Source organism: Schistocerca serialis, chromosome 4 (genome assembly GCF_023864345.2).
Source record: "Schistocerca serialis cubense isolate TAMUIC-IGC-003099 chromosome 4, iqSchSeri2.2, whole genome shotgun sequence".
NCBI classification, from domain to species: Eukaryota; Metazoa; Arthropoda; class Insecta; order Orthoptera; family Acrididae; genus Schistocerca; species Schistocerca serialis.
This window is the reverse complement of record NC_064641.1, coordinates 467,797,941-467,824,157: the sequence shown is the minus strand read 5'-3', so window position 1 is coordinate 467,824,157 and position 26,217 is coordinate 467,797,941. Positions and strand designations below refer to the sequence as shown.

General features: G+C 41.7%; 1 protein-coding gene across 2 annotated transcripts in view; it reads left to right on the top strand.

Annotated features, from left to right (window-relative positions):
* Positions 1-26,217, top strand: part of LOC126475111 (1-phosphatidylinositol 3-phosphate 5-kinase) — a 372,610-nt gene that overhangs the window by 103,569 nt on the left and 242,824 nt on the right. For both annotated transcript variants that reach the window (XM_050102696.1, XM_050102695.1), the window contains exons 7-9: positions 5,141-5,370; positions 13,784-13,945; positions 15,178-15,340. In XM_050102696.1, coding sequence (XP_049958653.1) covers positions 5,141-5,370; positions 13,784-13,945; positions 15,178-15,340 — 555 coding nt within the window. The remainder of the gene's footprint in view (positions 1-5,140; positions 5,371-13,783; positions 13,946-15,177; positions 15,341-26,217) is intronic.

Genomic DNA, 26,217 nt, shown 5'->3' with positions numbered 1-26,217 from the left:
CTTCATCTCTTTGGTGATATGTAACTTTGCTTGCATCACATCCATGAGGGTTCTGGTTTTAGATGTGACACACAGAATAATTAAACAAGAGTGTGCTCATCACACCTCATTTCAGTTATTACACTTTAATTGAAAATAACATAATTTTGTTGTTTGTGTTTGGCATGGCATACAATGTTATTGCATTTGATAATAGAAATCTAAGATCAGTATAATAAACTGTTGTAGGGAAAGGTAACTATCCAACTGCAGCTGAATGATGCACAATGACTAGTTATATAAAACAGTGCAGAGTATTATTTATGAGTAGTTGTCTACCTGGGCAGATGTGGTGGACAGGAAAGGTCTCTAGCAATGTGGAGGGGGTAAGACAGCAAAATGTGGGGAAAATTGGTGTACATTGTCAGGATGGGGAGGCATGTAATGAAAAATAACAGGACAGGAAAGGATGAGGGCAAGAAGTGAAAAGGCGGCAACTGATGTTTGAGACTAGCAGGAATTCACCTCAGAATGATTGCAAGAATGTGTTACGTAATACTGTTTCCAACTGTCCAGTTAAAGAGGACTGGTGCAGGGGAAGAAGCATCAAAATGGCATGAACTGTACTACCAAACCAGCTGTCAAAGCAATTGCTGATGTGATTTTCAGCAACTGAGTGGTTAAAGTTTTGGTTGCCATGTTGCAGTGGCCATCTATATATGTTGACAGATGTTTAGTTGATAACAGGAATTGGGTAATCCAGAGGATTGCATCATGAGGTGGAAGACAGGGAGGAAGGGTGGCACGGGGAAGAAACATAAAATTACAAAAGTTAGGTGTGCAACAGATTAAAACTTTTGAGAATAAGTGATGGATTTTGTGTAGAACATCTCTCATCTTACCACACAAGAGGTGGCTGTAGCCCTGCCATCAGATATGGCAAAGGTTTTTAGGGCCTCAGTACTAAGTAATTGGGAGAGTTGACTCAGTTGCTGCTTCACACTGGTATCAAGTTTTCTGGTGTCATGATAAGAAATGTCTTGAGAAACTGTTTTCTGGACGTGGACAGTATATTGTCTGCCAAGATTATTAGCACATTTAATTAACTAATGCTGATGCAGTTCTCACTGGTGCTAAGTCAGGAGGGGAGGTACTTTCAGCATGATACAGGTGACTACCATCAAAGTGGGGCTACTGTTAGAGTTTCGTTTGCTGTATACAGACAGAAGCTTATATAGAAATGTCAAAAATTGACATTCAAGAAGGTGGCTCTTAAGTTGAGAAAGAACAAGTGAAGTTGATTTTGGAGTGGCTGTTGAGCTCCTGGAACAAAACACTGAGGGTTTTGCTTGTCATGGTTTCAGATTATGAAGATGTCAGATGTGAATTTCAACCAGACATGAGATTAGAGTGTTGAGTGGATAGGAAGGGTTTCTCTAAGTGGACCACAAATAGTCTGTCATAGAAAAATGCCAATTAATTCAATGGATTTCTTTGTAGTCATAGCCTTCAAATGAGAAACAACTATTGGTCAAAATGTGGTTTTCCGAAAGGAAGTGTTGGTTTTGTTGCTGGAGGGACTTTGGAAAAGATAATGTTGTATGGCAGCTATGTCTTTGCTATGGGAGGTGCTGGTGTTCAGAGACATAGCATCCACAGTGATAAGCAAGGTGTTTAGTAATAGACAGGAATTGTGGATAGGTAGTTAAAGAAGTGATACGTGTTTTGAACCTAGGAAAATTGGATGTAGGGTGGTGGCCGGTTTGTGGAAGCTTTAGAAGCAGGTGAAAGGAGGGTATTTTTGGAGTCGGCTAGGGCAAGTGGGCAGTGATTGTATGAGGAGGGAATCAGGTTATGCTAACAGATTTGATTTGATGTGTTTATTCATCCAGGTATCATCTCACAGTGATATAGGATTTGTCATCCCAATACAATGAAAATAAATGGTTCAAAATATGCATACACATAGTATGTATGTTTTTATGAGAATAGATCAGGTGGGTGGCTGTAGCCTAAAGGAACCATACCAGCAGTTGCCTGAAATGACTTAGGAAAACTTAGATCAGATGGCTGGACAGAGGAAACTTCTGAATATGAGGTCAGTGTCATATCTACTGCATTGCCTCATTTGGTTGGTCCATATTGTACAATATTCTTTGATTTACACAAAATTGGCAACAGGTAACATGCAATGCAATATAAGACATAGGTTTGAAATAACTGACCTAATGGAGTCAGTCGCTGTTGGAGGCCGTATTTGACTCTTGAGATAGATTTATTTTGGTAATATGTATGTATAAAAAACTGGTGGAGATTCATAGCCCCATAGTAACTGCCATCCATGGTCAGTGATGGGAGGGAGCAAGGTGGTGCAGTGGTCAGACATTGGGCAAATAATCGGAAGAATGGTGGTTCACATCTCCTTACAGTCACCCTGATTTAAGTTTTCTATGATTTCCCAGGAGTCACTTAATGTGAATGCAGGGATGGTTCCTCAGAAAGGGCATAGCTGATTTTCTCCCCAGCCTTCTCATATATGAGGTTGTGCTTCACCTGTATTGACCACATTGTTGATGGAACATCAAACCTTTATCTTCCATCCTTCATTGTGTTGGAGTACTAAGAATGATAAGTTAAAGGTTGTGTTTGAAAGTCCTGAATACTCATCTGTTTCATAACCATAATTGGGGCTCATTTTAAAGCAATTTAAGGAAGGAAAGTTTCTCTAGCTACCAAGGGAATGACTGCATGGTAGGGTGGCAGGATCATGCTTGGAAGAAATTTGCATTTTTTAAAAATAATGTTCATTGTTTGCTTCTAACTTATTGTGGTCATTAGGGTGTATTGTGAAGAAATGCTTCCACTAAAAAGAACTAATAAAAGATACCACTGCATTAACAAATTCAACAGTTAAGCATTGATAAATCTGGGATGGAGAATGAGGGTGAGGTTTTTTGCGAGGACTGAAACTTTAGAAAGGTATGATTTTCATAATATAGGATGATGACGATGTTGGGAGCCTGGAAACCATGTTCGGTAGGAGGGTGTAAGATATAGTAGCTCAGTAATCAGGATCTGGTAATTATGATGGTTTGATTGGAAGTTAGATGGGAGTAATTGGATCTTTCATGGGTGGAAATTTTCAGAGGTGGGAGTAAGATATAAGTGTTTTAGATATCTTAATGAAATTACACCGAAGATGTTGTTCCAGCCATAGTAGGGCAAGAGTGGGAAAAGAGTAGGACTATATCATCATCTTCAATATTTAGGAAATGTAGCCGAACAGTTTTTGATGGTGATTCACATGATGGTTCTCACAAGTATAAACATAGAGAAAGTATATAACATGGTATTGGATGAACAGTAGTTAAAGATGTATGAAATTGCCAGTGCCATAGACATATCAGTGTGTCTTTTAAAATTAAAGATGTGATATTAGAACAGTTTGTTCACAGTGTGTGTCATAATTGTTGAATCCTGCCTGTAAACAAATACTAAAACAAATTTCTCAGTAAATGCTGCCCTGTTTAAAAAACAATGCACTTTTTTGTGGTGTAGTTTTATTACTATGGACAAGATGTGGTGCTGCTACATCATGCAAGAAATAAAACAATAAAAACCATGTAAAAGCTAGTGGTCCAGAAATAAAACCGTGTTGTTTCATGCTGATGCTTTGTAGGAGTCTTCTTCTTGTCTACCTTGCAAAGGGTGTAGTGATAACTGGGAAATACTAAGCAAGTCTTGTGGAATAAGTGTATGAAAAATGATGTGGGAAGAGGCCTTGATCATAAAAGGAAAATTCATCTGTTGTTGATGGTGTACAGAAATAAATTGTTGATGGCATACAGCAACGAGCCGCAATTGGTTTTGGGTTTGTCTGTCATCAGGATAGCGTATCTGCCCACAAAGAAGCTTCAGCAACAGGAAACTGAAGGATTTGAAATGTGAACTGATGGAATATCCACTCAGTTTATGAGACTTGGCATTCTATAAACTCTACATCTTCTCATTTCTAAAGAAATTTGTGCTTGGAAAAACACTTCGTGTCCAGTGAAGAGATTATGACAGCTACAGACTGGTATTGTTTAAGACTTTCCATAGTTCATTTACGTTATGGGACCTACTCACTAGAAAAAACATTGGTCCAAATGCACTGACCTAAAACAGTATTATATAAAAAAAAAAAGACGTGTAACTTCCTTTTTTTTCCCCACTGCCATTTGAGAACTTTTCATGTTGTCTTTATGTATCAATACAATATTTGATAAATGAAAAAAAAAAAAAGAGAGAGAGAGAGAGAGAGAGAGAGAGAGTCAGGAACTGTAGAAACAGCATCAAAACACTCAATGAAAAGGCAAAACCAGTACTGGAACAATATGAAATATTTTAGGAAAAAGAAAATGGAAAGCTTTGGAGGCAGTAGCAAATGACGAGCTATCAAATACAAGTAGAAATTAGTTATAAAAAAGCATACTTTTGGAAATAAAGTGCAATTAAATGGCTACAAAATGAAAAGAACATATAACAAGTAAAAAGTGAAGGAGATTTGCTTCACAGGTAATTGACCAAACTGTCAAATTAGTTTGTATATTATACATCGGCAACAACCTGTCAATTCATGCTTGGTGTCCTTGGAGCAGATGTATGTGATCTCTGCCTCACACATGTACTAGTAGTATGGGGAAGGCATCATATAAAAGAAAGAAACATGCATCCGCCTTTCATTTACCTATGAAAGCAGAAGCAAAATGTGAAGGTAACAGTCATTTAAATATTTCTTGCAGTCAGAATTGAAATCGTTTGATTAAAAATTACAAAACACTGCTACACAATGTGATTGCAAAAATATTCTTTTTTAACTATTGTTGGCACTGACTATAAATGAATCAGTAGTATTTGACTTTTACTAAATCCTTTCCTTTCAGCAGCATATTATTTAAGATTAATAAAGTTGGTAAACACTTTGAATGATTGCTCTGAGAAAACGGGATCTTTGATTTGCATCATAATCTGTCATTGGATTGAGTAATTAAAATAATAAAAAATATGAAAAACACACATACATTATAAATGTTTGACACTTTGTTTGCGTCTGCTAATTAATTACTATATTTGTCACAAATATTATTTTTTACAATGCAAAGATCGGTGTTGTATCTAGGTCACAAGCAACAGCAATCGGCCAAGCTTTAATTGAAGGCAACTTTCTGGAATGTGTATCAGAACAATATTTTATTGATGGCTATGCTCTATACCGTCATCTGAAGCAAGAAGAAAAATACCAACAACAAAAAATAAATGAAGAAGAGATTGGTGACACAGTGCATGTTGACAGCCAGGAGCCACTTTGGGTAAAGCAGATCCCTCAGCAAGACTCAGCTACTACTACCGGTATGAAACATCTATTGCTTATTTTCATACAGTTTCGTATTACACAATTTTTACCCTCTCTATTACATTACATTAACACTGTATTATCTTTCTGTCATAATACCTGATTCATAATGCCTTATGGATCCCACTGCCACCCTTACAACAAAGAAGGCAGCAGCTTCAGCAATTTCACTCTATGTCAAGCATTCTACGTTTTGGCTATTTTCTAGTAAGTTTTCCTATTGTTAAGCAGGCCATTTCTCTCTTTTGGAAATCTTTTGTAATTTTTTTCCTTTCATTTCCTTTCTTTGACTATTAGATTATGATTAAATAATGTGAGGATTAAAAGTAACCTGTCACAAAATAGATGAGACATTGAGTGGTTGATGTCAAGGTTTTAAGGTAGGACAATGTAGCTGAATGCATATGCGTGTGCCTGCATACTCATGTACATGCACACACATGTACACACTTTGTATTAGTTAGCTATAAAGAACAAGCTACAAACAGCCTTAACCTCATTGACAGTGCCAGTATAGAGTCAGGATTAGTGGTCATGGTGTCATCATAGCCACAATGGTTACTAAAGTTAATAAATCAGTCAAGAATGCAAGGAGAGTATTTTTGCTAGAAAGAACAGATGAGCAGTTGCTAGCATCCCACTTAGACAGTGAATGGTGATAATTTAGTTCCAGTATGATGGAAGTAGCACTAGTAATAGTCAAGGCTTTAAGTAAATGAAGAGAAAGATGTTGTCATCAGTAGTTGATGAAAAACTTTTGTCAGCACTTTAGAAGCTACACTGTAGCTTTAGTGTATCCCATCCATTGATTTTTAATTTTTTCTGTGGAGAAGACGAACAAACAATTATGTGGTAAGGTTGGAAATTATTTTTTTAAGCCCACAAGAAAGTGTACCATGGCAAAATAACTATGAATGAGTGAGTGTTACTGTACAGTATAAAATACAAATGAAGACAACCAAGTATAATTTTTTGTACATCTTCGTCGACAGTATCTGTTGTTTCTTTTTGCTCATGAAGATCATTGAGAAACTGCAAGAGTGGAAAATTAAACCATGTAGGTTACATTGCCTACACCACTGCCTGAGGTTTTACTATTCTTCACTTTTTGCTTCTTCTGTCAGAATTGCATGAAAAGCAATCAGTTTTATTTTATTTTCTTCCTTTATGCAGTTCTTGCTGGTGTCAAAAATAGCAGAAATTTTTTCAAGAAGTCTTGCTTTTAGTATTGTTTTTATACTCCTTACTTCAAACATTCTGCAAGCACTCCTCTAATTGATACAGTGATTCCAACTCAACAGCCTATTGCCTTGTCCACTCCATTGTTTGCAAAAGTAAGAAATAAGAACAATTAAATACTCTATGTAAGATCTTGGGAGAAGTCAAAGAGGTATGTAAGGATGAAGAGAAGTTTCCAAAATATTTCCAACTTTTTGTTTCTTCCTTTTAATTGTCAAAATTCTCAAATTCTGTGTGAGAAATCTGAAACCCTCTCAAATGTAAAACTAGCAAAAAATTAATGAATGAAATCAAGGCACTGTTGACCTTTGATACCGTTGTGTGACAGAGTTTCTGTTTATTGTAATCCATTTGCATGTTTATGCTCTTTGTTGTGGAAATTAGTATTAGTTGGGTGAGAGATGTAGTAATTGCTACATACAGGCAGTTATCCCACACATCATTACTTTTGTGAAACTGAAAATGATATTATATACCTAAAAACAAAGATGATGTGACTTACCAAACGAAAGCGCTGCCACATCGATAGACACACAAACATACACACAAAATTCAAGCTTTCGCAACAAACTGTTGCCTCATCAGGAAAGAGGGAAGGAGAGGGAAAGACGAAAGGATGTGGGTTTTAAGGGAGATATTAGATATATTATTATTTCTGCTGAATTTCTATGAAATGCAAAATTCAGGACATTTAATTATTATGTGTGGCAGCAACCATGTGTAGAGATTTGTTCTCAAGTTAGTAGGAAAATTAGGATTTAACAGCCTATGAAGCACTGCATCATCACATTGAAGATACAGTGAACCAGTTGCTTGAAATCGTAGTATTTAATTCTTTGACCACAAGACTTTTTATATTTTGTTTGGTAGCCAGTTTCAGTCAGTAATGATCATCTTCATATCAGTCTAGAAAGATGCAAAAAGAATATGAAGCTGAGTATCAAAGACTACAATTTTAGTGCCATTAGAGACTGACTGTATTTGGTAAGTAAGCCTGCACACACTCTGAATTCCCCCCAGGGGGCTCGCCACTCTTTGGTGGGTTCGCGCTTGTATACCAAGGTGCCCCAGCATTTGCAGCACTTTTTCCCTTCCATACTATATGTACCCTCTTGCTGTTCTTTTTCTCCTCCCTTGTGGAACATGTCTGGGGTATTTTTGGGAATCTTCTGCATTCTGTCGCTGACCTGCGAATAGTCTCAACTTTCTTTTTCGCTCCCGTTTCCTTTCTTTTTTTCCCTTCTCCTCTCATTCCTCTGCTTTGGCGTTTGAGGATCTCCTTCTTTCTTCTTCCTCCCTGTGCACTCCTGAAGGCTGGCCCATGTGTCTGACATGTAAAAGGTGACTGGGTAACGCGTAATTCCCAGCCCTGGGTCGACAAGTAGGGTTCGCACATACCCCCTGGTACAGGCCAATCAGCAGGCAGGAAAGAAGACTTCCTCCATGCCTCCAGTCAAACAACACCCAAGTCTTCCTCTAATCAGAAGGGCTCGAAGAAGTCTCCTAAAGACAGATGGTCTTCTCCTTCACCAACTCAAAGATCCTGCTCTATGGCGTTGCCATGTGGTCACTTAGCCCGGCCGGCTTCTGTCTCGCTGGTGCACACCACCAACCATTTTTCAGCTTTGGACTCCACAGACCGACCGCACAAGCACGCCGATGCTTCTGTGGACCCCTTGAGCAAGATCTTCCTGCTTCTGTGCCCTGTAGTAGCGACTCTCCACTGGCTGTCCCTTGGCGGCCACCAAGCTGACACCCCTACACGTCTTCCTCCTCACGACTGTCCTCCAATGGAATGTTTGTGGCCTTTGGTCCCACAAAGAGGATTTACAGCTGCTTCTAGCATTGCAGCATCCCCTTGTACACTGCCTTCAGGAAACGAAATTGTGCACCCTCAAGACCACTTTGAGCTTTCACATTATTTACCAATTCGTTTTGACCTTCCCCCTTAGGCCGGTATCCCATCACGGGGGTGTCATGCTGCTCATACGGGATGACCTTCATGGTCAACCCATCTCCCTGACTACCCATTTTCAAGCTGTTGCCGTTCGCCTTTTCCTTCGCCACCTGACTTTCTCCCTCTGTACCATTTATGTATCTCCATTCTTCAATATCACCAGGGCAGACTTCCTTCAGATTATTGGGCAGCTACCTCCCCTGTTTTTGCTACTTGGTGACTTTAATGTGGATCATCCCCTTTCGGGTTCTCCCAGGACCTGCCAAAGAGGTGCCCTCTTGGCTGACCTTCTTAACCAACTCAACCTCTTCTGTCTTGACAATGGAGCACCCACTGTCCTTCCTGACTCCTTGCACACCTATTCCCATTTGGACCTATCCTTTTGCACTGCCCAGCTTACCCATCGTTTTGAGTGATCTGTTCTTTCTGACACCTACTCGAACTACCATTTCCCGTGTGCTCTCCATCTGCTGAATCCTACCCTATCCACATCCATACCCAAATGGCAACTTACTAAGGCTGACTGGCAGCTTTATTCCTCCTTGGCGACCTTCACAGAGCAAGATTTCCCTAGCTGTGATGACCAGGCGGACTATCTCACAAACATTATCCTTACTGCTGCAGAACGTTCCATTCCTCGCTCTTCCTCCTTACCATGTTGTGTCCCAGTCCCTTGGTGGACTGAGGCATGCCGTGACACAATTCGCGCATGGAGATGTACTCTCCGAATTTTTAACCGCCACTCTACACTGGAAAACTGCATTCGTTATAAACAGATGCATGCAATGTGTCATCGAGTTCTTCAGGATAGCAAAAGAGCTAGTGAGATTTCACTCACTAGTTCTTTTAACAGTTCCACACCTTCCTCTGTTGTGTAGGCCAACCTTCGATGGCTCTCTGTAATCGAGATCCATTCCCCCATTTCAGGCCTGACAGTAGGTGCCAATGTCGTCATGGTTCCTGTTGCTATCTCCAACACCTTGGGCCGCCGTTTTGTGGAAGTTTCGAGCTCTTCCCACTATCACCCTGCCTTCATCCATTGGAAATGAGTGGAGGAGGCTCGGGTGATACCCTTCTCTTCTCCGAATCGTTAGTGCTACAATGCTGCCTTCACTATGAGGGAGCTAGATCATGCTCTCAGTTCATCCTGGTCCTCCACCCCAGGGCCAGACACTATCCATGTTCAGATGTTGCAGCACCCCTCTATTGCGGGCAAGCACTTTCTGCATAACACACACAACCGCATCTGGGCTGAGGGCACGTTTCCTGGACCCTGGCATGAAGCCTCCATCATACCCATACCTAAGCCCAGTAAGGACAAAAACCTTCCTTGTAGCTACTGCCCCATCTCTCTTACCAGCTGTGTTTGCAAAGTGATGGAACATAAGATTCATGCCTGGCTGGTGTGGTGGCTCAAGTCTCACCATTTACTCACGAATCTACAGTGTCAATTTCAAGCGGGGCTTTCTGGAGTTGACCATCTTGGTATTTTGTCCACCCATGTCATGAATGGTTTTCTGCAGAAATTCCAGACTGTTGCCGTGTTTTTCGATTTGGAGAAGGCCTATGACACCTGCTGGAGAACTGGTATCCTCCATACTCTTTATATGTGGGGCTTCTTTGGGTGCCTGCCCCGTTTTCTATGGGCATTTTTACAAGACCGAGTTTTCAAGGTGCATGTGGGTTCTGCCTTGTTGGCCACCTTTATTCAGGAAAATGGTGTGCCTCAGGGTTCCGTCCTGAGGGTCATCCTTTTTGCTATTGCCGTTAACCCTATAATGGCCTGTCTGCTGCCGGGCGTCTCTGGTTCCCCTTTTGTCAATGATTTTGTCATCTATTGCAGTTCCTCACAGACCTGTCTCACTGAGCAGTGTCTTCAGCACTGTCTTGATCGTCTTCACTCCTGGAGCATCGCCAATGGCTTTCGCTTTTCCACAGACAAAACCATCTGTATGAATTTCTGATGGCACAAGTGGTTTCTCCCACCATATGTACATCTTGGGCCTGTTGCCCTTCCGTTTACTGACACTAAGAAATTCCTGGGGCTCATGCTCAATAAGAAACGCTCTTGGTCCTCCCATGTCTCTTACCTGGCAGCCCACTGTAGCAGTCCCTCAGTTTCCTATGTGTCCTCAATGGTACTTCTTGGGGTGCCGATCGAACCACCCTCCTCCGTTTGTACCAGTCCCTTGTCCGTTCGAAACTCAACTATGGGTGCTTTGTTTATGCATCTGCACGCCCGTCCCTTTTACACTTTCTCAGTACTATCCATCATCATGGCATCCGTTTGGCCATGGGTGCCTATTACACCAGACTGGTTGAGAGTCTGTATGCTGAAGTTGCTGAATTACCACTGTCTTACCGCCATGACTTTCTCCTCAGCATGCCGTTTGTCTGCCCTGCATGGCGACTCCTCCTGTGCCTCCTTCTTTGATGATTCCTTAGATCATCAGTATGGGGCTCATCCCTCTTCTCTGTTACTTCCTGGAGTCAGCTTTCACCACTTGCTACGGCGGCTCAACTTCACGCTACCAGCAACTTTCCCAGTGGGTGTGAACCCTTCACCACCTTGGCTTCGTGAAGTGGTCCATGTTAACCTTGGCTTTCATTCAATTCCTAAGGACACTACTCCAACCTTGGTCTATTGCATTCAGTTTCACAACCCTCACATGGAATTTAGCGATAGTACCTTTGTATACACTGATGGCTCTCGTACTGACCGTGGGTTTGGGTGTGCCTTCGTCATTGGCACCCATGTCTTTTGACATCAGCTTTCGGCACACTCCTCAGTATTTACAGCTGAACTTTTCACTTTTTATCAGGCCACAGAGTACATCCAGCAACACAGCCTTCCCAATTGTGTCCTCTGCTCAGACTCACTCAGCGCCCTCAAAAGTCTCTGTGCGCTGTACACTGCTCATCCCTTAGTGCAGTGGGCCCAGGAAAACTGTCACTATATCACTCTTGGTAGAGCCAATGTCATGTTTCTGTGGGTCCGTGGAGATGTTGGTCTGCCAGGAAACGAGGCTGCTGATGCTGCTGCCAAGGCTGCAGTCCTCTTACCTCAGCCTGCAAGTACCTCTATTCCCTCTGATGAACTCTGTGTTGCCATCTGTCAGGAGGTGGTGTCCCTTTGGCATCGCCAATGGTCCTCCCTTCACAGGAATACGCTTCGTCTTATTAAGCCTCTCCCGGCACCTTGAACAACCTCCTCTTGGTTCTCCCACCGGGAGGACATTATTTTAACTCAGCTGCATATTGGGCATTGCCTTTTTAGCCATCGTCATTTGCTCAGTGGTGCTGCCCCACCACATTGTACGCATTGCGCCCAAATTTTAACTGTCCGCCACTTACTGCTGGAATGCCCTTTTTTTACCAATTTACGTTCCAGCTTGGGTTTGCCAACTGATTTATCAGCCGTTTCAGCGAATGACGTGTGGGCTGTCGACCACATTTTCCTTTTTATCTGCCAAATCAATATGGTGAAGGCCATTTAATTTTTAGTTTTGGACCTCCGCTTTTGTATGGTGTTATTTATTTATTTATTTGAGCCCTTTTTCCACATGCCTTTTTTAGCTGTCTCCTATTCTGTCCATTGGGACTGACATATAGTCATTTCCCTTGTCTCTGTGTTTGTGTTCTGTAGTTTTGACTTGGGTGCGTATGGCCTCAGTTGTTTTTTGCGCCCTAAAACAAAACAAAACAAACACTTTGAATTTTGTCATTAGTCAATATTGATGCATTCCATAAACTTTATCCAACCATTTTTAAACTTTATTTTACATGTGTGTGCTTAATACTTTCACATATAAATAACTCAAATGTCTGCAATGTAAGAGAAGATAGATTGCTACCTACCGTAAAGAAGACACATTAAGTTGCAGGCAGGCACAATTAAAAGACACTTACATAAAGCTTTTGGCCACAGCCTTCCTCCCCTACAAAGAAACACACACCAATCATACACACAAGCAAGCACACCTCATGCACACATGACTACCACCTTCAGCCTCTCAGGCCAGAATTCAACTCTCACATGGGGTGCAAGCAGCAATCTGGAGAGGGTAGGGAAGGAGAAGGGTTGGTTTTGTACGGGTGGGGAGAGAGACGAGCACGGTCAGGCAGTGTGTGCATTGTTTAAAATGGCAGCAGTTGCTGCATCTGGAGGGTGTCAGACAGGGAGATGGGTACAAAAAAGACTGAAAAAGGAGAGGAGAGGGGAAAGATGGGCAGGGGCTTTGGTAGAGGGTGGCAAACAAAGAGGGTAGGAGACAAGGCTTTGACCCTCTTCTTTTCCCACAACCTCTTGATGCTGCGCCTGGTGGCATTCAGTCCCTACACACTCTGCCAGACAGCAGATGCTGGAATTAGCAGTCTTGTGTGCATGATGTGATGTGTGCTTGCTTGTATGTATGAATGGTGTATGTTTCTCTTTTGTTGATGAAGGATGTGGCCAAAAGCTTCATGCAAGTGTCTTTTTAACTGCACCTGTGTGCCTTTACAGTAAGTTGCAATCTGCCTTTTCCTACATTTTCGATATTCTTCGATTGTTTAACTTAAATGTCTGTCACTTACACTGGCTTGCTATGAGTTAGAATAAATCATTGTGTCATTCTAATATGAAAATAATAGATTGATACTTACCATATAGAGCAGATGTTGAGATGCAGACAGGCACAACAAAAAGTCAGCTATACGTTTGAACTTTGGTCAAAAGGACTTCTTCTAAAGTAGAAAACACATACACATTCACACAAACACAACTCTCACTTGAATGACCACTGTCTCTGGCTGGTCAGAGTCTGTGATCATGTGTGTGTGACATGTGCTAGTGCGAATACTTCAGAAGAAGGCTTTTTGGCTGAAAGCTCAAATCTACAGATATCTTTTTGTTGTGCCTGTCTTTAACTCAGTGTCTCCTCGGTATGGTGAGTAGCAATTTATCCTCCTTTGACTATTGCCGTTATTCCATCCTGGACTTTCCATTTTTTGTATATCCATTTACTTGTTGAAACAGTCCAACCTACTCCATAAAATCATGCCTACTGTTTTATCTTCGCTGTGAACAAAACTAATTTGTTAATTTTACATTTTTCAGCTTCTGATCTTTTTATATATGTATATAGAACAAGAAATGTAAGCAGTTAAACAATATTTGAGACAATAGGCAGTAAACTAATATTAAAATATGATTTTTTTACTGTCTTACATAGACTCAGAACCAGAAATGCAGATTTCTGAACTAGAATCTCCACACCTTCCATCATCAAGTTCATCATTTTATCTGGACATGAATGTGGAAGAGAATATAGTCACATTATCACGCCCAAAGGAGAATGATGGGGAGCACAGCATTAAACAAGAGAAAACTAGCAGTGAGTATTATTATGTTGTTTAATATTGAATTTAAGTTGTCTCTTAATAATGAAAAGTATGAAGCCATCCACATGAATAATAAAAGGAATCTGCTAAATTTTGGTTACACGATAAATCACACAAATCTAAAGTCATGAAATCAACTATGGATTACAATAACAAATTCGTTAACATATAGTTAATGTTGTGGGGAAAGCACCAAAGATGACGATGTATTGTCAGAACACTTAGAAAATGCAACAAAGTCTGAGACGGCTTACACTATGCTTCTCCACCCTCTTCTGGAGTACTGATGTGCTGTGTGGGTTCCACATCAGATAGGATTGATGGAGGACATTGAAAAATTCCAAAGAAGGGCAGCTCATTTTGTATTAGTGTAAAATAGGGGAAAGAGTGCCATGGATATGATACCTAAGTTGAAGTGATGCTCATTAAAACAAAGGCTCTTTTTTGTAGTGGCAAGATCTTCTCAAGAAATTTCAGTCACTTCTCCTCAGAGTGTGAAAATATTTTCTTAGTGCCCACCTACATAGGGAGAAATGATCGTCATAAAGAAATAAGGAAAATCAGAGCTCTCACAGAAAGATTTAAGTGTTCATTTTTCATACATGCTGTTTGGGAGTGGAAAAGTAGAGAAATACCTTGAAGGTGGTTCAGTGAACCCTCTATCAGGCACTTAAGTGTGAACTGCAGAGTAATTGTGTAGATGTAGATACAGTGCAGTTGTAATGTCCATGAACCACTTTGAAAAATCGGTACAGACAAATTTCCAGGAACATTGTAACAAATGATACAATATGTGAAAGACAAACTCTCAAAGTTTTTATGATGTTTGTAAATATTGTGTATGTATACTCTTTGTCACAAAACACACTTCTGATCAGTAGTCAAATACTTTTACTTCTGTGTGTTACTATTTAACTGTAGCACTCTTATTTTTGGTAAACACCAAAAAGCTCTATATAAGAAGTTGTCTTCTCCTTTGATTTGCATGAAGAAGGGACTACACATGTGTTTATTTGATGACAATTGCTTTTGTAATTACATTATACTTTGCTGGATATTGGTAACTCTCCACAGGCAGCAGCAAATAGTGACAGCCTTATGAGTAGTCTGAAAACCCTGTGATCCAAAATAATATGCACCATGTTTCCTGATGGTTCCTGTTGCTCTTCTTTTAATGTTAGTAAATTTATTTGAAGTGCAAACAGTTTTCTTACAATTGTTGCAGGAAGTGCTTGCTCACAAGATGTATGTGCTGGACTGACGAAGGAGTTCCTGTCTGGCACACTTTGGCTACAACAGGCGTCTCCCCATGAAGAATCAATTCAGCAGCCACAGGCCTCTGGTCAACAGCAAGAAGATATGGAGAAGGAAACACTCTCGAGACTTGAGTAGGTTAATTGTAATTGGACATACACTAACGTAACAAAAGTCATGGGATAGTGATATGCACATATACAGATGGTGTTAGTATTGAGGCTCATGCCAGTGGCCTCTGGGTACCCCAAAACCAGAATGCTGTCCCCAATGTGTGTCTCCAGGACATCAAACACACTCCTGCTTCAATGGAGTCGAGCATGAATCACGTCTTGTCGAAATCTGGGACACTTTGGATAATGGGGATGAAATCATCTTCCGAAACCTTCACGTACCATTCGGTAGTCAGCATGCCATCAAGGAATATCACACCAATTATTCTGTGACTGGACATTGCACACCACACTATGACCTGTTGAGGGTGAAGAGACTTCTTGATCGCAAAATGCGGATCCTCAGTCCCCCAAAATGTGCTAGTTTTACCTATTGATGAACCTATCTGAAAAATGAAAGTGGGCTTCGTCGCTAAACCAAACAGCAATGCACATACTAATTCCCATCATGCCCCATGGCCAACTGTGCAGTTTGAATGTCCTAACACAAACCATTCAGAAGCAATGATGGTTTTATTTCATATAGTTCAATAATTGTCACCCTGTACACAGTTCAAGCATGCATGGTTATTTTGACTCATATTTTTACATAATTATGAATTGTTGCAGTGCAGCTGAATGAGAGGTCTACCTTGTTTATTTTATACTTTCTGTCCTTTGTTTTTAATCTCTTATTCAGTATCGACTTCTCCATGACTACTCTGCTATTCACAGTTAAGTGCCTGTTGGAGGATTAATTGAACCACCTGAAGATTATTTCTCTGCCATTCCACTCTAACCATGCTTGCAAAAAATGAACACTTAAATCATTCTATACAAGCTCTGATTTCTCTTATTGTACTATGATGACCATTTCTTCCTTTGTAGGTTGGAGTCCGTAAAATATTTTCGCATTCAGTGGGGAAATTTGGTGATTGAAATTCTGTGAAAAGATCTTACCAAAATGCAAAAAGCCTTTATTTTAATGATTGCCACCCAAACTCGCATATCACATCTATGACACTCTTTTCCTCTATTTCACATGTATACGAAATTAGCTGCCGTTTTTTGGAATTTTTTGATGTCCTCTGTCAATCCTATCTGGCAAGGTTCCCATTCCATACAGGGTGGACAAGCGTAGTTTAGTCAATCTCGTTAATAGACCTTTTGCATCTTCCAAGTGTTAACACAGTCTTTGGTTTGGCTTCCCCAGTACATTCTCTATGTGATTGTTCCAATTCAAATTATGTGTAATTGTAATTCCTAAGCATTTAGTTGAATTCACAGCCTTTAGATGTGTGATTTATCATGTAACTGAAATTTAATAGAGTCCTTTTAGTACTCTTGTGGAAGCCCTCACACTTTCTGTTATTTAGAGTAAATTGCCGCTAGTCACACCATATAGATATCTTGTCTAAGTCATTGTGCAATTGATTTTGATCTTCTGATGAGTTTATTAGATGGTAGATGACAGCATCATCTGCATACAATCTAAGAGGGCTGCGCAGATTGTCTCCTAATTCATTTACATGGATTTGGAACAGCAGAGGACCTACGCACTTCCTTGGTAAACAACAGATATCACTTCTGTTTTACTCGATGACTTTCCATCAATTACTATGAACTGTGGCATTTCCGACAGGAAATCATGAAAGCAGTCACACAACTGAGACAATAATCCATGGGCATGCAATATGATTTGAAGTCAGGTGTGAGGAATAGTGTCAAAAGCCTTTTGGAAATCTAGAAATATGCACTCAGTTTGAGATCCGCTGTCAATAGCACTCCTTTCTTTCTGCGAGTAGAGAGCTAGTTGTGTTTCACAAGAAGGATATTTTTTGAATACGTGTTGACTGTACATCATAGACCATTTTCTTTTGGTAATTCGTGTGTTCCAAAATTCTACTGCAAATTGATATCAGTGATATGGGTCTGTAATTTGTCAAATTTCTCCTGTTTCCCCTGTGCAGCTTTCCAGTCTTTAGGTATGGATCCTTCATCGAGTGAATGGTCGCATTTGATTGCTAAGTAAGCAACCGTCATGTTAGCGTACTCTGAAAGAAACCTAATTCGAACAAAGTCTGGACCAAAAGACTTGCATTTATTAAATAATGTAAGCTCCTTCGCTATACCAAGAATATCTAATTCTAAGTAACTCGTGTTGACAGCTGTTCTTAATTCTTCAGTGAAGAAACTTTGGAAAACGCCACTTTATTGGCACTGTCATTGGTAATATTACAATTGGTATCGCACTTTGAAAGTATTGTGTCTTGCTGCTGATGTACTTTACATACAATCAGAATCTCTTCAATTTTATGTTGGAGTAATTTTTGAAACAGAGTTTCATTCTGGAAGCTATTAAAAGCATCTCACATTGAAGTCCATGCTATGTTTTTGACTTCAGCAAAATGTCACCAGTCTTGAAGGTATTGTGGTCTTTAGAATTTGGCATGCTTTTTTGGTTGCTTCGGTAACAGTGTTCTGACCTGTTTTTGTACCATCTTTGTTAATTTATTTGGTATAAATCTCCCAATTGCAGCTGATACTATTTCTTTGAATTTAAGCCACATGTTGTCTACACTTACATGGTTTGGAAGGAGTGGAGACACTCTCTTAGGAGGGCATCAAGCAATTTGTTTGTTTGCTTTCCTTAATAGATATATTTTGTGTTGATTCTTAGTGATTTGCATCTTATGGTGTTCCGTCTTTGTACAGTGGCCTTGTGGTCACTAATCTCTGTATTAATCATGATGCTCCCTTTATGCTCAGGATTGTGTGTTGCTAAGAGATAAAGTATGTGTTCATGACCATTCACACTTTGAGTGGGATCCTGAACTAATTATTCAAAATAATTTTTGGAGAAAGTATTTAGCATGATTTTGTATGATATTTTATACCTACAACAGAATTTAAGCATGTAATTTTGCCAACTTATTAAGGGTAGATTGAAGTCACCGCCAACTATAATGGTATGACTGGGGCACCTATTTGAAATGAGGCTCAAGTTTTCTTTGAACTGTTCAGAAACTGTATCAGCCAAGTTGGGGTGGGGGGGTCGGTAAAAGGCCCAATTATCAGTTTGTTCCAGTTGTCAAGTATAAATCATATCCAGTCAAACTCACAGAAACTTCAAGTTCACTACAAGATAAACTACTTCTAACAGCAACAAACAGTCTACCACCAATAGTATTTAACATATCCTTACTAAACTCTGTTAGATCCTTTGTAAAAATTTCACTTGACCTTATCTCCATTTTAACCAGCTTTTGGCAGCTGAAAAATTTGAACGTCAGTGCTTTTTATTAGTGCCTGGAGCTCTGGTTCCATCCCATCACACTATGATGATTTACAACTATAATATTAATTGTTGCTATGTCTGCCCTTGACCTATGTTTGTCCTGCATGCTTTAAGACTGAAAGACTTTCTGTACTTTCGTGAGAAGATCTGCTTTCATCTTGTAGACAAGACTTAGTCCTTACCAAGTCTGATAGCCAATTGAAACCAGAGAGAATCTCTCCTGATCCAAAGCGGCACAAATCATCAGTACTGACATGAGCCACTGCCTGCAGTTGGCTGCACCCTGTGCTATTCATTGCATCTGGATGCATGTGCTTCACAACTGGAATGAGTCCTGTTTGTGATATGAAGGCTGAGCTCCGTTAAGTACAGGAAGTGTTTCAGTCTTAAAAGGTACAGGACACACACAGGACAAGGGTAGTCATAGCAACAATCAGTACTGCAGCTGTAAATTGTCATAGCATGTTGGAATGGAACCAGTGCTCCAGATGCAAATAGAAGGCACAGAAGCTCAAATTATTGTGGGTATTGAAAGCTGGCTGATGCCAGAGATAAGCGTAGGCAAAATTTTTACAAATGACCTAACAGAGTTCAGAAAGCATAGGTTAAATACTGTTGATGGTGGAGTGTTTACTGCTATTAGAAGCAGTTTATCTTGTAGTGAAACTTAAGTAGATCGTTCCTGTGAGTTTGTTTGGGTGGGAGCTATACTTGACAGTATACACACAGAGTGCACACTGTATTTCTTCCCTGCCTTGGCAGCCATATTTCTAAGGGGCTCAGTTATGTGCCTCATGCTGGAGAGTGGTTAGACATTGGACTCGCATTCAGGAGGATGAAGGTTCAATCCCGCATCCAGCCATCCTGATTTAGGTTTTCCGTGATTTCCCTAAATCGCTCCGGCAAATGCCGGGATGGTTCCTTTGAAAGAGCACGGCCGACTTCATTCCTCATCCTTTCCTAATCCGATGAGACTGATGACCTTGCTGTCTGGTCTTCTTCCCCAAACAACCCAATCCCCAACCCTAATGCTGGAGCTCCCAATTACCAGTACTCCCAATCCAACCTCTATAACTGATCAGATCTTGCAGGCCAAGAGGCTTCCTCTGAAATGAGCCAAGTGACTGCATCTGGCTCGGGATCTTTCTCAACGTCAGATAGCACCTTAAACATCAGATGTACCTGGGAGGCCTTTCAGTCAGCCCTCAGAAGGTCTTTCACAACCTTTTACAGCTTCAAGATATCTCTCTGTTGACCCTGGGTGAGGGGTCTCCCTCAATGGGGCCAGTAGCTGGGTTGGTCACAGTAGTGGACTGATCAGGGGATACATGGGATGTGCTCAACATCCCTTGGATTGCCACATTCAAACCCCCCCCCCCCCCCCCCACACACACACACACAGTGATGACTATTAGCAGCCACTCCAAGCTGTGTGACCAAAGAAAGCACTGTATAGAGCTGTGAGTGAAGGGTCACCAACTAAACTCACATCTGGATGCAGCAGTCACGATTTATATCTGCGCTAAAGGTGGCAGAACTAACACTAGACAGTAATTAAAATAAGGAACTGTGGCTACTAGATACACAAACCCACAAGAAATTTAAGAACTGAGACTAAAATGCGGCCAGTAAATTAAAGTTTCTCCTTGTTAGAAGCTCATTATAACTCACAAATTAAACTCTGTACTGTGAAGTTTCATCTCTACTCCTTATGGTAGTAGAAAGTAAGTTTTCTTCATTTACTTCTACTATAGATCCTGATGATGGCTATTGTAGAACTGAAACTGGTAATTCTATTGAAAAAACTTTTCAATCAAGACAGTTACATAAAAATTTATGTACATCATATGATCGCTCCCCAAATTGTCATTTTATATCAAATTCCGTTCACAATGTTGGAGAGTTGAAACGACAACAGTCTCTAGCGTAACACTAAAATTCTGTGTTGAATGTGTATGGCTGATCACTGGCGTCTTTAGAGTGTTACTTTGTGGTGTTGACTAGCAGACTTAAGGATCATAGGCCTGGTATATTTTTCTTAATTTAACCAACTACTAATACTTCCATTTTTTGGTATGGGGGAGGGGGAGGGAGGAGAGGAAGAGGGTTCTGCATAAAAAATGCTGTGCTTTGTGAAGCTGCTACAACACAATAGTATGCAAGAGTATGTAAGAAGCATGCAGTGCAATTACACCTACATGCCACAAGCAAATGCAATACATTTCCACTGAAAGATTATACTTTGTCATCAAGAGGACAGTAGTAATTTTGGATCTCTTTGAAACACTTAGTGTGCTGATGAAGATTAATGCATTCTGTGGCTATATGCTGTGTGTACTTCATTTGTGGTGCACAGCAAGTAAAGCAAATGACTAATGCACTTCTCAAGAAATGCAGTTCCATAGAATTTATTTTTATGGGTTTGTTTTTCATGTAAAATCATACCATGCAATTAAAATAGGATTTCTTATTTAAAAACTGAATTTTACTCTTTTTCGCCAGTTACAATGCTGTCTGTTAGCGAAGTAAAACAAGTATCAGGTAAAAGTTACTTTATTTTTATCACAAAATCATAATATAGTGTAAAGTGCTGTGTGGGGGGGATTAAAAATGGTTAAATAAATCTTCGTGGATTGGAGTTTCATATAGAATAAAACTAATGTGTTTATCTCTTACTCCCTTTTGCCCACAAGAAGTTATTTGTGAAACACTGTTGTATAGGATGTGTGTTTTTCATGTATTTCTACTGCAAATATGAAAATAGGTAAACATTGTTAACTTTTTCCTCAATGGCACAATTTTGTTTTAGGATGAAATCTGGTTGTAAGTGGAATATATTACAACAATGGTAATTTTCATTTATCTGAAAGGTCTTTATTTTGTTATCAGTCTTTAAATGATGACAGTAATAATAGTGGTAATGTCTGAGTAGTGACTACATTTCAATTGATGGCTACTATATTTTCCTCTTTGTGAAATTGAGGAAGAGTGTCATCTTACTATCTGTTTAAACTGGAAGAATTTAGATGACAGATAAAAAATAGACACAAGTCTGGATTTGGCCTTGTGTAGGAAATTCAGGAAACCCCCAGAATCAACATTTTTCTTTAATTTTATTTTTGTAATGTCCATTAATCTTGCACTATTTGATATTAACAAAATTTTCTTGGTTTACAACCCATGTCACTTCAACCAAAACACTTGAGTTCTCTATAGCTGTCTCCACCATTGTCATCGGGAGTTAAAATCTGTAACTGCCAAGGCTAGCACAGTGTTCTGTTTATATAGATGCAATGGCAACACCTAGAATCATCCAGAGAGGGCCAGAGTGACACATGCATGGAAGGTAAATTGGGCAGCAGCTAATAGCTCCATCCTGCCACTGAATTGAGTGACATCACATGGCACAAATGCATTTGGAACTATTGCTCCCGCACTTCTACAAGCATTGAGCCTTGTTCTTTGCTTTCACTCAGAGTCCAAATCGTGCCCCCATGCCCTACTGAGTGAATAGCCCTGGTCTCTGTTAAAATTCTTGCTGTGTGTTCTAATTGTGGCCACTTTTTTTAACACACATCAAAAAAACATTTGCATCACCCCGGTTCCCAGGACTCCTGAAGATAGACATTGACTGTGGATATTGTATCACAGGCACAGTCCCTTTGACTGTTCAGAGATGTCACTAAACCTGCCCAAAGATGTAAACAACCATGCATGAGCAGCGCATATTAGACAGAGGGTGTCCGACAGCTGATCAGTTCCAGTCACTCCACCAGGAAGGAGTTACATGGCTCGTATTATCTATAGTTCAACCATGCCTAGAATGTCAATACCGTAGTTCGATCATGCCTGCATTGTTACTTTGTGCCAGGAAGGGCTCTCAACTAGGGAAGTGTCCAGGTGTCTCAGAGTGAACCAAAGCGATATTCTTTGGACATGGAGGAGGTGCAGAGAGAGAGGAACTGTCCGTGACATGCCTTGCTCAGGCCACCCAAGGGCTACTACTGCAGTGGATGACTGCTACCTACAGATTATGGAACCCTGACAGCAACGCCATCATGTTGAATAACGCTTTTTGTGCAGCCATAGGACGTCGCGTAATGACTCAAACTGTGCACAATAGGCTGCATGATGCGCAATTTCACTCCCAGTGTCCTTGGCGAGGTTCATCTTTGCAACCATGACACCATGCAGTGCGGTGCAGATGGGCCCAACATGCCAAATGGACCTCTCAGGATTGGTTTCACATTCTCTTTACAGATGAGTGTTGCATGTGCCTTCAACCAGACAATCATTGGAGACATGTTTGGAGGCAGCCCGATCAGGCTGAATGCCTGACACACTGTCCAGCGAGTGCAGCAAAGTGGAGGTTCCCTGCTGTTTTGGGGTGGCATTGTGTGGTGCCGACGTACGCTGCTGGTGGTCATGGAAGGTGCTGTAACGGCTGTACAATATGTGTGAATGCCATCCTCTGACTGATAGTGCAACCATATCAACAGCATGTTGGCGAGGCATTCGTCTTCATGGACAACATTTCCTGCCACCATCGTGCACATCTTGTGAATGACTTCCTTCAGGATAACAACATCGCTCAAGTAGAGTGGCCAGCATGTTCTCCAGACACGAACCCTATTGAACATGCCTGGGATGGATTGAAAAGGGCTGTTCATGGACGATATGACCCACCAACCACTCTGAGGGATCTATGCTCAATCACCATTGAGGAGTGGGACAATCTGGACCAACAGTGCCTCGATGAACTTGTGGATAGTATGCCACGGTGAATACAGGCATGCATTAATGCAAGAACATGTGCTACTGGGTATTAGAGGTACTGGTGTGTACAGCAATCTGGACCACCACCTCTGAAGGTCTCACTGTGTGCTGGTACAACATGCAATGTGTGGTTTTCATGAGCAATAAAAAGGGCGGAAATGATGTTTACGTTGATCTGTACTCCAGTTTTCTGTGTAGGTTTCAGAACTCTTGGAACCGAGTGATGCAAAACTTTTTTTGATGTATGTGTAACAGACTCCCAATATTATGCTATTTGAGCCAAAACTCTCATCTTTTCAAGTTTCCCTGTGAATTTGGTAACATTGACATAGGTCAAACTGTTCATACTGTTGCTGGTTTGGCCACAGCACTCATTACATATTAAACAAAGGGAGCTTGAGAAGATAGTCATGGCTAAACATAGTGTAGAAAATGGATATAAAATACAATTTAAAAGGAAGAGAGTTTTAGATCAATCATCATAATATTGGGATTCTGTTATAAAAGAAGTGGCCAAAACCAGAATAATCAACTACAGTTTTTGATTTGTAGATAGAGGAGGCCGAAATGCACGCTATCTAACGCAGACGGGCGTGAATTCTGGAACAGGATAAGGAGTGAATGCTAATAAGAAAAGTATGCAGCTCCTCGAATACTTAACTTTATATCGTCCTTTGGTTTACAACGTTCTTGATGAGACATTTCATACGATAACTATCGAACTATGTAAGGCTAATGGCGCCTTGCTAGGTCGTAGCCATGGACTTAGCTGAAGGCTATTCTAACTGTCTCTCGACAAATGAGGGAAAGGCTTTGTCAGTGTAGTCGCTAGCAATGTCGTCCGTACAACTGGGGCGAGTGCTATTCCGTATCTCGAGACCTGCCTTGTGGTGGCGCTCGGTCTGCGATCACAGTGGCGACACGTGGGTCCGACATGTACTAAATGGACCGCGGCCGATTTAAGCTACCACCTAGCAAGTGTGGTGTCTGGCGGTGACACCACATTCCTCCCCCGCAAATCGGCGAACGGTCGTGTTATAAGGCTTCCGCCCGCCGTGGGGAGGACCCCATGTTGACGTATGCGATGAGGTGGGGAGCCTAACAACAGGCAAGGCTGTGCCACCCGCACCCGGCCATTCGGTCCGAGGGGAGCTAGGAAATGCCTGAAAACCTAGTCCAGGGTGCACGTCAACATGCGGTGTATGCGCCCGTAAAGACAGGAGGGGCCGAAGGGTCGACCTCCATTGCGTCGGGGTACCCGACGCGCGATGACGTCATGTGGTCCAGAGCGGGCAAGAGTTCCATGGCGGAGGACAGCTGGTCATGGGAAGCGATCGGCGGCGCGTGACCCAGGGAGGCGCTTGGCGGTTGCAGCGAAGCGTTGAATGCGGGCGGCGCCGGCTGGAGGACAGGCGGCGGCGGCTGCGGCGGCACGTCGCCATGGGGCAAAATGGAAGGCATCGTCGGTAACACCTGGGGATGAGGCGAGCCAGTAGATGGGTTCCCAGGGCGCTGACCAGACGGCACCGTCGCTGAAAGCAGACGGGGAGCGGCAGAACCCGTGCGACGACAGAGGTGCAGCTGATTGAGATGCCGACGCACCTCACCAGAGGCCCCCAAAACCAAATACATCGCGCGGCCGAGGCAGCGAAGAATGCGCCCTGCGAGCCAACGCCGTGAACCTCGATAGTTGCGATAAAATACAACGTCGCCTGGAGCAAAAGCAGAAGTCTGCCGCTGCACAGGAACCTGATGCGGCGGATGCAGCAAAGACATCAAGGTTCGATGAGGACGACCATGGAGCAACTCAGCCGGCGAGCGACCATCTCGGGGCTGAGAGCGATACGACGACAAAAAGAGCAACAATGCGTCCTCCCGAGAATGTGACTTTTTCAACTTCAATATCTGTGACTTGAAAGTCCGGACCAATCGTTCAGCAGCACCGTTTGACTGAGGCGAAATTGGCGCGGATGTCAGATGTTGAATACCATTGGCCTGGCAGAATGACTGAAATTCTGCGGACATGAATTGTGGGCCATTGTCGGAAACAATAGTCTGCGGAAGACCTTCAATGCAAAAGATAGCAGACAACGCTTGGATGGTGGCAGAGGACGTCATGGAAGACATCCGGACAACAAAAGGAAAATTACTGAAGGCATCTGCCAGAACCAACCATCGAGCATTCCAGAATGGACCAGCAAAATCGATGTGCAAGTGTTGCCAAGGGGAAGTGGCTTTTGGCCATGCAAAGACTTTCCGCAGCGGTGCGGATTGTTGTTCGGCACACGCCATGCAAGAAGAACACATATTCGTAATCGCAGCATCGATTCCGAACCAAGTACAGTGCTGACAAGCAAGTTGTTTCGTTCGCACTATACCCCAATGTCCTTGGTGAAGAAGCCGTAAAACAGAGGACTGTAACGAACGTGGGACCACGACTCTGGACTGATCATTATCAGAACGCAACAACAAAACACCACGTCGAACAAAAAGTCTCTCCTGATGAGCAAAAAATCGGCGAACCAACGGATCCTCGATCCGCGACTTTGACAAAGGCCATTGCGTAGCAACAAAACGCAAAACGGTAGCAAGGACCGGGTCAGCAGCTGTGGCTGTAGCTACACGACGAAAATCAATCGGAAACGATTCGACCACTTCATCGGTTTCCGCATCAGTGAACATGCAAGCAAGTTCGGAAGAATCGAATGCTTTATCCTCAGCAACAGGCAAACGGGACAACGCATCGGTGTTTCCGTGCTTAGCAGTGGACCGATACAAGATATCG